At 54.5% G+C, this 16893-nt stretch overlaps 1 protein-coding gene across 1 annotated transcript in view; it reads left to right on the top strand.

Moving 5' to 3' along the window:
• The window catches only part of LOC129633050 (A disintegrin and metalloproteinase with thrombospondin motifs 16-like), an 80562-nt gene extending 70051 nt beyond the window's left edge, over window positions 1-10511 (top strand). The window contains exons 6-11 of the mRNA XM_055554829.1: window positions 1904-2105; window positions 2280-2474; window positions 5027-5251; window positions 9169-9316; window positions 9479-9595; window positions 10396-10511. Of these exons, the coding sequence (XP_055410804.1) occupies window positions 1904-2105; window positions 2280-2474; window positions 5027-5251; window positions 9169-9316; window positions 9479-9595; window positions 10396-10511 (1003 nt within the window). The remainder of the gene's footprint in view (window positions 1-1903; window positions 2106-2279; window positions 2475-5026; window positions 5252-9168; window positions 9317-9478; window positions 9596-10395) is intronic.
• The last annotated feature ends 6382 nt before the right edge of the window (window positions 10512-16893 follow it).

Genomic DNA, 16893 nt, shown 5'->3' with positions numbered 1-16893 from the left:
TAAACAACAGCAACAATCTTGTTAACACTGAGAAGTGGGAGCATTTCCGCAGTTGATACGGAACAGTTCTTACAAACCTGACATAGTTTATTATTATATGTGTAAAACTTTTAATCACAGTTTTTAAATAATTTTCTTAGAAGGATAATAGAGTCTGTTCATGAGAAATACTTTGGCATAATCTAGCTCAAAGCTTCTACAAACAAAGCTAAGTAAACATATCATGGTTCTGTCAACTACAAAAATACAGTCGCAACCTGAAAGTAGAGAGTTATTTATCGGGAATGTTAAGGATTCCAAGCTCGGGAGAGGGCATCTCAGTGACCCTGAGAAAACCGCTCCAAGGGGGCGGAGGGGAGTCAGGCTATACACCAGCTTGCAACAAGGAGGGCAGGCAGTCTGAACATCAAAGATTGTTAAGTAAGGAAAATCAGATACCAAGTTAAGGAATTTAGTGTTCTTCTATGCATGGGAAGATGCAAGAGTCTGGGATCATTGAAGTCATTCCTGCCATAAGGCATCTCAGCTATCTGGGGCCAGCACCCTGCACATTTAAGGAGAAGTTTTTCTCTCTCTTGAATTCCCTGAGGGCCTCCTGGCTTACACTGGAGGGCTGGGACTGCTGATGGTGCGACATCCTTAGGTTCCTCGTGCAGGGAGAGGGGCCCAGCTCGGAAACCCGTGTGGGAGGGCCGGAATCTCAGATAGCTGTGGCACCCTTGTCTCCTGATGCGGCAGGCGCTATCCCATCTCACAGCGCAGCCCGAGTGCGCCTGGTGCCACTGCAGCGCTGCCAAGTCCCGGGGTGGGCTCACCCCGCTTCCCAATCCAGCAAGTGCCATCGACTCCCCTCTCCTCCCTCCATCGCCTCCTTCTTCCTTAGAACTTTCACAAAAGCCCAAAGACAGGCTCGACCATGATTTGGGTCCCAGACCCCTTTGAGAACTTGAGGACGCATGCTGGTGGTTTTGTTCAGCAATTTGGGGGGCTCAGCCCACCTAGTATTGGTACAATTTCAGGGCATCTATAGACACAAAACAAAAACCCCCAAATATGACAGTCTTTAGACTAATGACTTAATTGCAAGAAGGGCAGAGGACAGAGAGCCTTCTAAGTGATACCACAGAGATGTAGCTTGCCAAGTCCTGTGATCAGCAAAAAAAAAAAAAAAAAGAAAGAAAAAGAAAGCTGTAGAGATGTAGTAAGGTGAGCCATCTTTCTGTCATTCTGTAACAAAGAGAAAACTAAATGAAATTTCGGAGAGCCTATAGACTAAAAAAAAGACACATCAACCAATTCAAAGCAGGAGCTTTATTTGGATTCTGACTCCAGCAAGCAGATTAAATTTTGACAGGGACAACATAATTGGGAATGGAACATTGACTATTTAAAGATGTTAAGGGATTATTGTTAAAATTTTCAAATGTCACAATGGCATTATAATTAGGCTGAAAAACCTGACTCCTTATCTTTTAGAGGTGTGTACTGAGATATTAGTATGTCTAGAATTTGCTTCAAAATGCCATAGGGATCGGGAACATAAACTGATAATCTTTGAGACTGGGTGGACAGGGACACAGAGGGCCTTTATTTTCGTATACGTTTGAAATTTTCCTTTTAGGAAAAGGTTGGGGTGGGGGGAACAGATGCACTGCGTTGAGGGGAGTTATTTCCAAGTCCAAGAGAAACTGACAGCCAGGGGAGGGGAGGCCTGACGTCAGGAACACTAATCAGGAAATTAGAAGGGGCAGGGGCCTGGGAGACCGCACGCAGTACTGAAAAGGACTGCACACACGAGGCAGCAGGTGGGAAGTTATGCAGGTTGGTGCCCCGCCCCGGACCCTGCCCCCTCCTCCTGGAGACGCAGCCCCGCCCCTCACCGTGGGGTCCCCTGTCCCCGCAGCTGGTCGGTGGGGAACTGGAGCGCCTGCAGCCGCACATGCGGAGGGGGCACGCAGAGCCGGGCGGTTCAGTGCACGCGACGCGCGCACTACAAATCGGAGCGGGTCTCGGCCAGCCTGTGTCCACAGCCTGTCCCCTCCAGCCGACAGGCCTGCCAGCCTCAGAGCTGCCCCCCGGCGTGGAGCACCGGGCCCTGGGCGGAGGTAAGTGAGGTGGGGGGGGGCTGGCATGGGTGGGGTGGTGAATGGGGTCCCTCCTGTGCAGTGCAGGCTGTGGGGGCAACTGGAGTCTCCCCTGCCGCGGGGCTCAGGGCTGGAGCCCCAGCTTGGTCCCATCCCCCTCTCGAGGGAGCCGACATTCGCTCTTCCTGCGCGCAGTGCTCACGAACCTGCGGGAAGGGCTGGCGGAAGAGGTCCGTGGCCTGTAAGAGCACCAACCCCTCGGCCAGGGCGCAGCTGCTGCCGGACGCCGTCTGCACCGCGGAGCCCAAGCCCAGGACTCACGAGGCCTGTCTGCTCAGGCGCTGCCACAAGCACAAGAAGCTGCAGTGGCTTGTGTCCGCCTGGTCCCAGGTGGGTGCACCTTCCCAGGTGGGTGTGCCAGATCCCAGGTAGATGCACTGGTCCCAGGTAGACACATTGGTCCCATGTAGGCGTGCCGGGTCCAGGTGGAACTGGGTCAACCACCTTCCACCTCAGGGCCACCCATCCTTGCTGGGTTCCTCTGCTTCCGCTCCTTTCCTCTAAGTCTCCGGTCCCACTGCCCCTGGTATTCAGCCACACACCTGGCCTCCACTCCTTGGCGTGTTCTCTGGCTTTCGTATCACATCCGTGCAACACCCCACCCAGGTCACCCACACAATCATCCCTCCCTCGATGTGGAATGGATAGGTGGGTGAACAGATGCCAGCAGTGGGGAGTGTTCATCATGCCCGCTGTGGGCTGGAGGACCCACCTCACCCCGAGCAGCTGCAGCCGTTTCCCAGGACGTGCCTAGGTGGTGGGGCAGGGGGGTGACCGCAGGAGGAGATAGCGTGTCCTGAGATGCATGCGTGTATGCAGCCCACACAGCTGGTTTCCATAGCAACCAGGGAAAGAAGGCCCCCTGATCCCTGGCCCTCAGGGACAGACTCGGGGTCTCATCCCCACCCAGGCCACCAATGGCGTCTAGTCCAGGAGGGAGGAAGGCCTCTATAAAGTGATGGCGTGCCAGGCAGGACATTTATCCAGAGTGAGACAGCACTTGTTTGCCCCTGAAAAATAAAAACAGCATCACTACTGCGTGAACCCTGCTGCTGGTAAGGAAGAACTCCCGATCCTCTCGCACCTGAGAACAGGGGCATCAGTGTCTAGATGACTGAATCATGTAGTCATTAGGAGACATTTGATTCTATGCATATCTCCAGAGGCTGAGTCCTTAGGAAGGAAACAGGTTGATCTGCCTAGTAAGGGCTTCCCAGGTGGCGCGGTGGTAAAGAACCTGCCTGCAGCGCGGGGTTTGATCGCTGTGTTGGGAAGATCCCCTGGTGAAGGGAATGGTTGCCCACTCCAGTATTCTTGCCTGGAGAATCCCATGGACAGAGGAGCCTGGTGGGCTACAGTCCATGGGCTCACAAAGAGCCAGACACGACTGAAGCCACTTAGCAGGCAGGCAGGCATGTAATGCATACTTTGCTGTTGTTTCTGTCCTCACACATTATGTCTGGAAGGTGTCCAGGTGGAAATCCCTTGTCCTGAATATCTAACACATTCGGGCGTGCACACACACACATACACTCACCACACCCCAGAGCTTCTCTCAGGCTTGGCCCCAACAAGCCCCCGAGAGGAGCCCTCCAGCTCTGTTCTGGCAGCAGGACCCGCCAAGAACACCCCAAAGCCGAGCCTGAGCATGAGGCCAGAGCCCCGGGCACCCAGCCTCCTCCGTGGATGGGACCTGCAGACATGCCAGCCCGGGGCAGCGATGCCAGCCCCCAGGACCTGCCCTGTGACCTCCGAGCCAGCCTTGTGGTGCAGTCTGTGCCTGGCCTTCTGGGTCATCCCCATGTGTCACGTGGCTGCAGCCCCGCCTGGCCACAGGTTGGCCCAGGGCCCCGCTGTCCATGCAAGAGGGTGCGGCTGCAGCGGCAGCTCGGGCTCAGAGCACGTCTGGTCGGAACGAATGAGCCTGCTGTGCTCTGTCCAGGGCAGCACTCAGCTTCCCGGGGGAGATGGAAGCCCTGGGTCTCCCCTGCCTGCCCCTGTGCTAGGGGCCAGCATCACGCTGTTGTTGGGTGTGTGAATCTGAGGAGCTCTGGGGTGTACCTGACATCCTTGTGCGGTAGATTCCAGTGCATTCTGGTATCGGTTACAGCCCAGCATCTTCATTCCCCAGTGCAGTGATAGCTCCGAATTACTCCCTTCATGGTTTCTAACTGCCCTGCCCCAACTTATGTCTCTAGTACCAGGCCACTGTGACCTCAAGAGAGTTGTTGTTTTTTTGGCAGATGCTGTTAACACCATTTTAAAATGCCGAGGTCCCATAAATTTCACTGTTTGTTGTTCAGTCGCTAAGTTGTGTCCGACTCTTTGCGACCCCATGGCCTGCAGCACGCCAGGCCTCCCTGTCCATCACCAACTCCCGGAGTTCACCCAACCCCATGTCCATTGAGTTGGTGATGCCATCCAGCCATCTCATCCTCTGTCGTCTGCTTCTCCTCTTGCCTTCAATCTTTCCTAGCATCAGGGTCTTTTCAAGTGGGTCAGTTCTTTGCATCAGGTTGCCAAAGTATTGGAGTTTCAGCTTCATTATCAGTCCTTCCAATGAGCATTCAGGGTTGATTTCCTTTAGGATGGACTGATTTGATCTCCTTGCAGTCCAAGGGACCCTCAAGAGTCTTCTCCAACACCTCAGTTCAAAAGTATCAATCAGGTGGCCAAAGTATTGGAGCTTCAGCTTCAGCATCAGTCCTTCCCATGAGTATTCAGGGTTGATGTCGTTTAGGATGGACTGACTGTTCACACATCTATAAATGTTCAGGCTGACGTAATTAGGAGGCATCTCCACTCAACAATTTTGCAAGAGAGACGGCCACCACGTGGGGAGACATGCCTTTCACGCACATCCTTGGTTGTCTTCTTTTCAGTGCTCTGTTACCTGTGAAAGAGGAACCCAGAAAAGGTTCCTGAAGTGTGCTGAGAAGTACGTGTCTGGGAAGTACCGTGAGCTGGCCTCCAAGAAGTGCCTGCACCTGCCGCAGCCCCAGCTGCAGCTGCAGCGTGCCTGCGCCCCGTTTCCCTGCCCCAGACGCCCCGCATTTGCTGCTGCAGGACCCCCGCGAGCCGGCTGGTTTGCCTCGCCCTGGTCTCAGGTAGGGATGAAGGGGTGGCGGGCAGAGCCCCTCCTCGGTGTTGCCAGCTGCCCTGGGCTGGAAGGTTTCTGCCGGAGTGTAGCCCCCAGGCCCATGGAGCCAGCTCCAGGCCCTTCCCTCCAGAGCCCGTGAGGTGTTGGGTTTCTGGGGGTCGGGGTTCCGGGGGCACTTCCAGGGAGTGATCTCCAAAGGTTACTCCGTCTTTTAGGGCACTTGTGATTGTTCTAGGGCCTCCTGGGTGGCGCTGGTGGTGAAGAACCAGCCTGCCAATGCAGGAGATGGAGGATCTGTGGGTGCAATCTCTGGATCGGGATGATCCCCGGGAGAAGGAAATGGCAACCCACTCCAGTGTTCTTGCCTGGAGAATCCCATGCACAGAGGGCCTGGTGGGCTACCGTCCATGGGGTCTCACAGAGTTGGACACGACTGAGCACACAGGCTCAGCGTGGTTGTTCTAAACCCTAACCCTGTGGAGGGTAAGAGGATGTAATGGTTTGGGTAAAAGCTGGGCTGAGCTCCCCAGAGGTGAGTATGGATGAGGAAGAAATGCGAGATCTGGAAGAAACAGGTGATTGTAAGTCTGTTTGAGGCCAACCACAAAGCTGAGCAAGTGAGATTGGGGGTTGAGCCCCCAGAATGGCTGTGACCCGCCTGGTCCCCGGGCTTGGCCAGCCCAGGCCGAGAGGGGCTGCGGGATCTGTCCTGGCGTCTCCGTGTCCCCGGTTCCCTCCTCCTCCCGTGCTCCCTGCGGCTGTAAGGGAAGACTTCTGCACACACTACTGTTGACCCAGCCTCCTTCCTGGCCCTGCTTCCGGCTTTGGGCTCCTCGCAGCCCTCTCTGCCTGTCCCGTTGCCAACTGTGAGTGAAGGCAACACAAGAGCAGCTCAGAGCCCAGTGTCTTCTTGGGCACTTGGGTCTGGGTGGTCAGTTTTTAAGAAGCAAAGGAAGGGACTTGCCTGGCGGGCTGGTGGTTGGGGCTTGGCCTTCCAGTGCAGGAGGTGCAGGTTTGATCCCTGGAGGTAAGATCTTACATGCCTCAAGGCCAAAAAGCAAAACATAAAGCAGAAGCAATATTGCAGTAAATTCAGTAGGGACTTTAAAAATGGTCCACATGAAGAAAACAGAGAAAGCAGATGAGGACGATAGCAGGGACGGCCACGAACGTCTGTGCTCCCGCCTTGGCCTGCTCTCATAACCGTATCAGGCAACACTGGCTCCAGGACCTCCGAGGTGAAGTCCTACCAAGTTTATGGGATCCACAGGACACCGGGCCACCAGGACACCCCCATCGCAGAAGATCTCTCAGGGCCAGCAAGCGGGATCTTCGTTGATTCCAGAGGCTGATCCCGGGAACCACAGGTGGATGTCTGCTCCCCATCGCTTTCCCATGTTGACATACATGTACACATACATGCATGCATATTTTATATGTACAGTCCCCAGTGTCCACCAGGGCACACTCTCCATACTGAGTATTCAGGGAGTGTTTGCGGAATGTGGAATTTCAGATGAAAAGCAAATCCATGAGTGCCTGAGGGCAGCCGCGTCTGGTCCTTATCTGGAGAACTTTCCCCTCCAGAGCAGCTTCCCCCTCGTCTGGGGCTGGTGTCCCTGTCGTCGGCACTGTGCGCTCTGCGGCCAGGCCGTGGAGAGCAGTGGCACCTTCGAAGCCTCCGGAGGCTGCTCTCGCTCGCCGCCCACTCTGCACCTGCCCTCTAGGTGTGTTTGTGCCTTTGGTTCTGCTTATCTCCAAACCTGGGGCTTCCCAGCGGTGCTAGCGGTGAAGAACCCAGCTGCCAGTGCAGGAGACAGAAGAGACACGGGTTCAGTCCCTGGGTGGGGAAGATCCTCTGGAGAGAGGGCTTGGCAGCCCACCCCAGTATTCTTGCCTGGAGAATCCCATGGACAGAGGAGCCTGGCGGGCTGAGGTCCATGGAGTGGCAAAGAGTCGAACACAACTGAAGTGACTTAGCACCCACATCTTCAAATCTGATGTCACCTTTTCATTTAGAAATACAGGAACCCCTCCCTGAATGGTATTAGAAACTGTTTCATTTAAAATACTGGACCACAGGACATTTGGACTGTATCCTTTTCAAGAATTTCCTGTTTTAACTAGGTCAAAAGTACCAGCATGTTAAAAGGTGAATTTTAATTGTAAAAACTGTTTTCTGTAAATATCGTTATATCAACCTCTGTGCCCACAACTTGGGTTCAGATATAAACTGATACGATATACGCAGAGAGTGGTGGTCTGCCCCTGCTGCTCGTGATGAAAGAAATTCAACTCCAAGGCAGAGGTTCAACACTATGGATGAGAAAGTAAGGATGAGAACTAGGAACCAGGTCCCTGAGTGAGTTCCCAGCCTGGGACAGGGGCTGAGGGAGCGCCTGGGACCCGAGTCAGAGGCTGCAGGCCAGGAGCGTGGTTCTGCCGGAACACTCAGAGACGCCACAGTCCCAGGAAGACAGCTGGCGCGGCCGGGCGGGCCTGACAACTCGGGCATGTGTCACGAGTCCGAGACGCCGCAGCCCCAGGAAGACAGCTGACACGACCCGAGCGGGCCTGACGACTTGGGGACGCGTCACCAGTCCGCCTGCGGCGCTGTCGCGCTCCTGGCTGCCGGTGTCCTACCCTGAAAAGGGGCGACCCACAGCGTTCGCAGATAATGTTGGCTCTGAAGAGCAGGGCTCATCCTCACAGGGTGGGTTCCAAACCCACACACTCATCAGCGAAAAGCCCTGGGTTTTCTCTCCAGAGGCCCAGATGTCCTGTCCCGAAAGAGGGAAAAAAGAAGAAAGAACAACTCCTTCAGCTTATGAGTTCTGGGGACTCTCTGTTTCCAGCTTCTCTCCTCCGTCGAGGGGCAGACCAAGATGTTCTACTTACTGCATCACTGTGTCCCTCTCCCAAGGGGTTTACAAGCCACCTCCCCTGGCTCTGTCTGCAGGGGGTCCTCAGCGTCTGGCCATGGGCGGTTTTGGCTGTGGAAGACCACCCCCGGGCCGCTGCTCCAGGGGGATCCCAGCATTGGTCCTGTCCACACATCTTGGCAGCAGCCTGAGTTGTGTGTGTGTCTCCAAATCAGCAGAGCTTTATCCTCATGCGTTAATGCGACTGTTTAACTTAACCCACCGCGCAGCAGGACCTCCAGATTGTTTCCTGACCCCGTCTTTCTGCAGGGGCTCCTCTACCACTTAACATTCTTAGCATTCTTGAACACGCAGCCTTGTATGAGCCATGCCGTGAGCTTGTCAGAATTCAGTCTAGAGTGTGAGCCGCTTTCTTTCTGGGAGATTCATTGCTGCAGGTTTGGGTCTCTCCCGGTTTCTTGCCAGCAGTGGGTCTCCAGTGGACCCACCGCCGTGGTCTATGGGCTATGTGCCCGGCCCGCTGGTAAGGACTGGTCTGACGGAGCCGCGTCTCCCTGCCCTGGCTCCACTGTGCTCTGAGCCTCAGAGTGCGGGGCCCCAGTGTAGGGACATGGTGTTCCTGGGGGGGGGGGCGGCCATGCCCAGGCATCAAGAGTCCCTGCAAAACTTCGGGTCGAGAGGGGTGTCTTTGCACCTCTGTGGGGTGGGGGGCTGGCTTGTCAAGCTTTTCCGAGTCAGGGGCACCAGAAAGGCTGGCTTGTGAGAGTGTCTCGTGACGGACCTGCAGCCTGTATCCCCAGACATGTGCTGCTTTTTTTGTGTGTGTCCATCGAACCCTTGATGATTCAAGAATGTTCAGACTTCTGGGCCCGTCTTCCCAGTGTCCATACCTGGGAAATATGCGGCTTGTGTTCAGCTCCCCACCCCGGTCGAGAGACAGAGGAAGAGACTGCCTTGAGGAGCCTGGATGGAGGGCACCTGTAGAAAGGGGTGGCTGGACGGCCGGGTGGCCCAGCGTGATGGCGGCTCGTGTCCCCCACAGTGCACGACCAGCTGCGGGGGCGGCGTGCAGACGCGGTCCGTGCGGTGCCTGGCAGGGGGCCGGCCGGCCGCGGGCTGCTCCGTGCTGCAGAAGCCCACCGTCTCCCAGGCCTGCAACACCCGGTTCTGCCCCATCGCAGAGAAGAAAGGTGAGTGTCGGGGCCCCCCTCCCCCCCCGGGTTTGACCTTCGCGATCCGGCTGGGGCTGTCGGGTTTCTGGAGTGGTTGCCAAGAGAGCTGAGCAACCAGGGGTCCCCGCGGGTTAGAGGGTCTTGTGTCCGCTACACCTGTTCTCTCTCCACCTCCACCAGTTTTTGCCCATGAAAGGGCCCACGGAGCAGACCGCTCGCTGCTCACGCCTTCCTCCCCGGAAACGGCACAGGAGGCTGTGAGAGCCATTTGGCTTTCAGCAAGCACAACTGCCTCTTGTGTTTCTGTGCTGCTGTCTGTATTCAGGGAAGGCCATTCTGAGTAAAGCAGCCTTTTGCACCCCAAGTTAAAAGAGACCCCAACGTATTCATTTGTTGTTGATGTTAGGGTCGCCAAGTCATGTCCCATTCTTTTGCAACCCCATGGACTGCAGCGTTCTATGCTCCTCTGTCCATGGGATTTCCTTCAGTTCAGTTCAGTCGCTCAGTCGTGTCCGACTCTGCGACCCCATGGACTGCAGCACTCCAGGCCTCCCTGTCCATCACCAACTCCCAGAGTTCACTCAAATTCATGTCCATTGAGTCGGTGATGCCATCCAACCATCTCATCCTCTGTCGTCCCCTTCTCCTCCTGCTGCTCCTTGGCTGCTCGGTAAACGCGATCCCTGCACACATACCCAAAGTGCCTTGGGTTTTTGCAGCACCGTGCCCTGTCTGTCTGTCGAGGTTCCTGGAGGAGAAAATGGGGCTGGAGGAGAGTGAGTGGTCTGCTTCAATCAGGGACCCGAGAACCAGAGTCCAGTCCACAGAAGACCCGTTGTCTCGGGTGGCTGAGTGGTTCCGTGGGGGGTGTTTAGCAGGAAAAGCAGAAAACGCCAGCTTTGCAGGAACCTGCCAAGAAAGATCTTGTGAAAACAGCACGACCCACATGGTCCATGTGACCTGCAGAGCTGCCCTCCCTGCAGAGCAGCTACAGGGTGACGGCAGGCTTGCCTTGACTTGCCGGGGTTTCCGCGGGTGGCGGCCGACCCGGGGTGGGGTGCGGCACGGGTGACTGACGCGGGGCTGCTGGCTTTCAGGCGCCTCCTGCGGGGACCGCTTCCTCTGGTGCGCCCTGGTGCCCCGGCACGGGGTGTGTGGCCACCGCTTCTACGGCCAGCAGTGCTGCGAGGCCTGCTCCACGTCCAACCTGTGAGCCGGCAGGCGCAGGGGCCGTCTCCAGCACCAGCTGGCCGTGTGGTCTCTCCACCAGCAGGCGTCCCAGGAAGAAGAAAAATCCGTGCGGAGCTCTTGGACCAGACTACATGTGTGCCTGTGTGTGCATGCACATGTGTGTGTGTGCATGCACGTGGGTGTGTGTGTGTGTTCATCCCCGGGCACACAGGCACACACTTGGCGGGGAGGAGGCGTGGAGTCAGGACAGAGCTCCCCAACCTGCTCGCCCTGAACCGCGGAGCTCTGGCAAAGCAGGCCGGCCCGGAATAAGGAAGACTTGCAGAAGGTCTGCTTCTGAGGACTGGCCCAGCTGCCACCTGGAAACCACTGCTTCTGGAGGTGGGGTCAGCCCCTCCCGGCTGCGTCCCCTGTGTCCTGCCCCAGCGGCGGTTTCTCTGCACAGGGACCCCAGGTGGCCCCGGGCAGGTGAGCTGGTCTCCATCCTGGTGGGGAGCCTGGCCTCTGGAAATGGGAAATGAAATTCCCACCATGGTGCTTCTGTCCCTTTCAGACCCATTGGAAGCAAGAAAGAATTCTCATACGTTGCCTTTTTTCTCTTTCTCAGTTATTTACAAGTGAGTGTTCCTATTTAAACGCATTTCTTAATGCTTTTCTCTTTCAAGTGGCAGAATGACAGGCTGGACCCGAATTAGAGACTCCGTGGGGTTTACACCAAGCACTGTGGGCCGTGATTGGCCCACTTGGGTTTGCTTTTATGTGCTGCAGGGTTTTTGATTTTTTTCCCCCGTAAATTTTGGTTGTTTTCCTAACATCCATTCAGAAGGGAGGCCAAGGACTTCCAGGTGAAAAGCTACGCAGCAGGGGGCCTCCAACCTCCCCTCCCCACCCAACCCCAGATTTCAGTCTTTTTCTGCGGTGTGGTCTCCATTCCAAATGGCTCCTGGATATTTATATTTGCTGAAGTTTTATAATAAATTTTATATTGTGCAGCGTGCTTCTGAACAGCTGTGATTCTTTGTGAGGTTTACTCAGAAATGCGGAAGACAGGCACAGAACCGGGATCCTGGCCTCAGAGAGGCAGAAATGGGGCTCAGAATCTGGTAGAAAGTGCTAGAACCAGTCTGAGTAGACAGTGCCCCCGAGTGAGAAGGCTGCAGGGAAGACAGCTGGTGACCTGGGGATGGTGGTGGCCAGTGCCAGGGGCAGGGCCTCAGCTCCCTGCCCAGGGACCAGGTTTTCTCCAGCTGCACCTGCAACGGGTAGGTGCGGCCTCGCTAGAGACGCCACGATCAATGAACAGGCGCTCCCTGCTTCACTGGGCTTCCCTGATGGCTCAGACAATAAAGAATCTGCCCACTGTGCGGGAGAACCAGGTTCGATCCCTGGGTCGGGAAGACCCCCTCCCACACCCCAGAGAAGGGAATGGCAACCCACTCCAGTATTCTTGCCTGAAGAATTCCAGGGACAGACTGGCGGGCTACAGTCCACAGGATTGCAACAAGTTAGACACAACTGAGCGACTTTCACTTCAGCCTGCTTTATTAGTCAGCGTTCTCTAGAGACATAGACGTAGGTTATGATGGGGGGTTGCTTTAAGGGACTGACTCACACAGCTGTGGAGGTTTCACACATCTGTAGGGCAGGGAGCACTCCAGGAGTTCAGGTAAGAGCTGAGGCTGCAGCCTCAAGCCTCAGTTCTGCAGGGCAGCAGGCTGGAAACTCAGGCAGAGTCTCTACAGTGTAGTCTTGAAGCCAAATTCCTGCTTCTCAGGGAAACGTTGGTTTTTGCTCTGGGACCCTTCAACTGATTGGGTGAGGCCCACCCCCTTATGGAGGGTGATTGGCTTTACTCAAAGTCCACCGATTTAAATGTTAATCACATCTATACATGCACCCCAATGTTGATAGCAGCATTATTTATAATAGTCAAGGCATGGAAGTAACCTAGATGTCCATTGACATATGAATGGATAAAGAGGATGCAGTCTCATTTGGAGAAGACCCTGATGCTGGGAAAGATTGAGGGCAGGAGGAGAAGGGGGCAACAGAGTGTGAGATGGTTAGATGGTATCACTGACTCAATGGACCTGAGTTTGAGCAAACTCCTGGAGATGGTGTACGACAGGGAAGCCTGGTGTCCTGTAGTCCATGGGGTTGCAAAGAGTTGGACATGATTTACCTACTGAACAACAGCCATACACACACACATACACTGGACTGTTATTCAGCCACAAAAAAGGAAATAATGCCATTTGCAGCACCATGGATAAACCTAAAGATTGTCATACTAAATGAAGGGAGTCAGACAGAGAAAAATATGATATCACTTATATGTGGGATCTAAAAAAATGATAGAAATGAGCTTATTTACAAAACAGAAACAAGTCACGGCCATAGAAAACCAACTTGTGGTTACCAGAGGGAAAATGTGGGGGGAGGGGGATAAATTATGAGTGTGAGATTACCAGATACAAACTACTATATACAAAATAGACCACACAGTCCTACCATACAGCATGGAAAACTAGGTTCAATATTTTGTAATAAACTGTAGTGTAAAATAATCTGGGAAAGAAGTTATACATGTAGATACACATACATCTCCATACATACGGGCTTCCCAGGTGGCAGTAGTGGAACCCGCCCGCCAGTGCCGGAGACAAGAGACTGGCTTCCATCCCCGGGTCGGGAAGATCCCCTGCAGGAGGAAATGCAACCCACTCCAGTATTCTTGTCTAGAGAATCCCACGGACAGAGGCGCCTGGTGGGCTACAGTCCATGGGGTCACAAAGAGTCAGACACAACGGAAGCAACCAAGCAGACACGCACACGTGGAAATCCTCACACCTACACTCCGCACTCGCTGACTCCAGAGCTGGGCCCAGCAGAACCCACCTCTACAGATCAGGGTGTCCAGGGCCGCCTGCCCACCTGGCAAAGAAGGACTCCAAAAACCATGCCGAGGCTGCTTCTGCCAGGGTCTCCAGCAGGAATGTCCCCAGGCCCACCTGCCTGCCGGACACACCCTGACAGCCGCCTGGCTGGCTGACTCTGGTCACAGGCCTGGGCACAGCTGCCCAAGGCTCCCATCTGGGCCACACCCAGCCAGGAGGCTCAATGGCTGAGGATTCTTCTTCTGACTTCGAGTTGGACAGCGAGCCCGGCAGCTGACGTCCCAGCTGGGGGTCTGCTTCGGGCATACAGATCCAAAGAGCTTGAATTCGTAGTCTGGCAAGAGATTCAGCGGCACCCGTGTGCCCTGTGGCTGAGAGGGGCATGCGCCTGCTGGGAGGAGCATGAAAGGTTGGGGGAGCGTGCTTTGCTGCTTTGCACACACGCCTGTCCGTCACCATCTTCTCAGGAGCTGAGGAAGGGTGCCAAGCTTCCCGGGGGAAGCCAGGGTCCACCAGGAGATGAGTGTGCCTCCCTCCCGTGTCCATGACTCCCCCAGCACCTCCTCCTCTGGGTCATGTCACAGTGTCAGTCAGTACCACCGCGTGCCACTCGCTCGCGGGTCACCTCCAAGCGGCAAAGCATGCCTTCCGACAGGAGCGGGAGGTCTCAGAGCCGTCCACCCCAGGGGACGCCTCCTGCACCCGCAGACGGGCTCCACAGCCGGGAGCACCTCCGCGCCCCACCGTGACATGGGGACCCAGTGCCTCAGGGGAAACGGGCCAAATCTGTGCAGCTTTAAGTCTCTCCCCTCATTTCTGAACAAGCGCAATAGTCCTGGGGAGTGCTGCACTTGGTCACACTTCATACCCTTCAGGGCTGCTCCTAGACCCTAGGACACCCTGAAACCCCCTCCTCCAGCTCCCTGCTGGCCAGGGACTGAATTGTGCCCCTCCCCAAATTCATATGCTGACCCCCAGTATGGCTGTATTTGGAGATGGAGGGACGGGCGGGGGCAGGTGATAATTAAGGTTAGATGAGGTCACAGGAAGGTCCATGGTCCCACAGGGCTGGGGTCCTCATCAGAAAACAAAGAGGAACCAGAGATTCATTCATTCTCTCTCCGTCTTTCTCTCTTTCTCTCTCATACACACACTTAACCTGTGCATGTCTGGGTGGGAACATGGGAGAATACTGTAAGATTTGCAAAAAAACCAACCCGGTTATTTTTGATTCTCTTCCCCTAATCTCAAAAAGCAGGTACAAAATAACTTAAAATGAGTGCTGTTTATTCACCTAGCCTCAAATCAACTCTTGGCAAATTTAAACAAGAAAAAGACAACAGGAAGGAAAAAAAGGGTGATATCGTTAGAGACTCATGGTCAGGTAGGCATTCAGGTTCTGGTACAACTGTTCATTGCTGGAAGTTCCATCAGGATGGAGCAGCCTGCAGGAACAATTTGAAAGCAAATACATTCTTCCATTATTATCCTATCTGAGGGTGCAGCATGTAACAAATGAGGTTTTCTTCAACTTTGAGAGATAAAACTACAGTCAGTGAACACAAAGGATCATCTCAGCATCACTCCTTCTGTGGCCCTTCTCTCCACAACAGGAAGGCGTTTCTGTGGCAGTGGTCATTGTTTCTATGTTCGTCCCAGTCTTCTGTTGGGAGAAGGAAATGGCAACCCACTGCAGTATTCTTGCCTGGGAAATCCCATGGACAGAGAAGCCTCTCAGGTTCCAGTCACAAAGAGTCAGACACGACTGAACGTGAATGCAAGATACGCACTGATCCAGACATGCACCGTCTTACCGAGAAAGGCGCTTTTCATGAGGAAGGCATTTTTCATGAAGACAGAGCCCTTCCTCAGAACAGACCCTTTTTTGCCAAAAATGAAAGGACCAGAAACACCATCAATGGACAAAATCGTCCAGAGTGGAAGAACAAAGACTATCTTCCAAATAGTTTCCAGTTTTCTTGCAAATTTGTTTGGTGGGGGCAGGGGTTGGGGACTCACCCAGGAGAGAGGAGATATGTGTGCTGTGTCAGTGGGGCAGCAGGCTTTAGGGAGAGGAGAAGCAAGACCGCGATGAGAGCTCATCATACTCACGAGGATGGCGCTGAGAGAAAGGAAAGAAGGAGAATGACTCACCAAGTCACCAGTATTGGTGAGGATGTGGAGAAATCATTCAGGTGCTCAGTCGTGTCTGACTCTGTGACCCCATGGGCTGCAGCACACCAGGCTTCCCTGTCCTCCACTATTTCCCAGCGTTTGCTCACACTCGTGTCCATGGAGCCAGTGATGCCATCCAACCATAAATTAGAACCCTCAGGTCTTGCTGATGAGATAAACTCCTTTGGCGGCTCCTGGAAAATGTTGAACACAGAACCACCGTGCGAGCCGCCAGCTCCGCTTGTAAAGTGTATACCTAAGAGAACGGAAACGTGCTCACACAGAAACGCGTACACCCCTGTTCACAATGGCTCAGCCCAGACAGGAGGGTCACCAAGACACTAGACTTCGTGAGGGGAAGTTTTAGTTCTCTCCTCCTGGAGAAATCTATTTAAGAGCCCAATAAGCATCAGCCTTGTATAAGAAGTCAAGAAAGAACCAGTTTCATTAGGCAGAGAAAGCCAGCGACTGTGGGAACCGGGGCCAGCCTGGAACCATCTTCTGCAGCCTGTCTCCATCAGGATTCCCAGGCAGCATCAGTCAGCGAGTGGTGCCCAGGTAGCTGCTCACCCGCCACCTCCGGGTTCCTGAGCGCCTTGGCTCCCCCTGGCTGAGCGCTCAGTAACCAGAGATGCTGTCTCCCCACCCACAGGTAGCTGGGCACCCATGTTCCCTCCTTGATTTGGCAAGCCCCAGGACCTGAAAGGAAGCGGTCCAAATACCCCCTTCACTTTTCCTGGGAGATTTCTTTAAGCCGCTTCCCAGAGTTGAGTTGAGAACTCAAGGGCAAACCTCCTACCACGTCAGTTTATTTCCTTCTCAAAGATACGAAACCGTTTCTAGGGCAGGGCTCTTTTTGTGACACTGGAGGCACCAGTCCAAGTTTGTGAAACAGCTTTCACGGCGCCCCTTCCTTTGCATTCAGACAATTAGTGGTCAAGCGGAGTAACTTTGGCAGCTCCATCCTGGGACTTTCCTCTCTCCTAGAAGGACTTGAGGCCAGAACAAAAACGCACGCGTCTCCAGAGAACCAAATTCTTGGCGTGGGAGGTGAGAGATGTGGGCAGGACCTCAAGGGCAAATAATCAGTCCACTTAGGAAAATTTATTGTGATGCAGCATAGCAAGGCGGTGGTAATTAGTGTTGAGGGAATCCCAGGAAAGCTGATGCTAAACATAACGCGCACTTTTCCCAGACCTCCCAGCCCCTTCTGTCCCAGGGGCAGGCCTGGCCTCCCCACTGCTCACGGAACCCGCCATACATTTGTTTCCTCTTAGCATTACTCATCTCACCATGACTCAACATCCACGCAGCCTAGGGCTCCCCCCACAG

The sequence above is a fragment of the Bubalus kerabau genome, chromosome 18 (assembly GCF_029407905.1).
Source record: "Bubalus kerabau isolate K-KA32 ecotype Philippines breed swamp buffalo chromosome 18, PCC_UOA_SB_1v2, whole genome shotgun sequence".
Classification (NCBI taxonomy): domain Eukaryota; kingdom Metazoa; phylum Chordata; class Mammalia; order Artiodactyla; family Bovidae; genus Bubalus; species Bubalus kerabau.
Note: the sequence above shows the minus strand (reverse complement) of the source record. Positions and strands in the feature narration are given on the sequence as shown.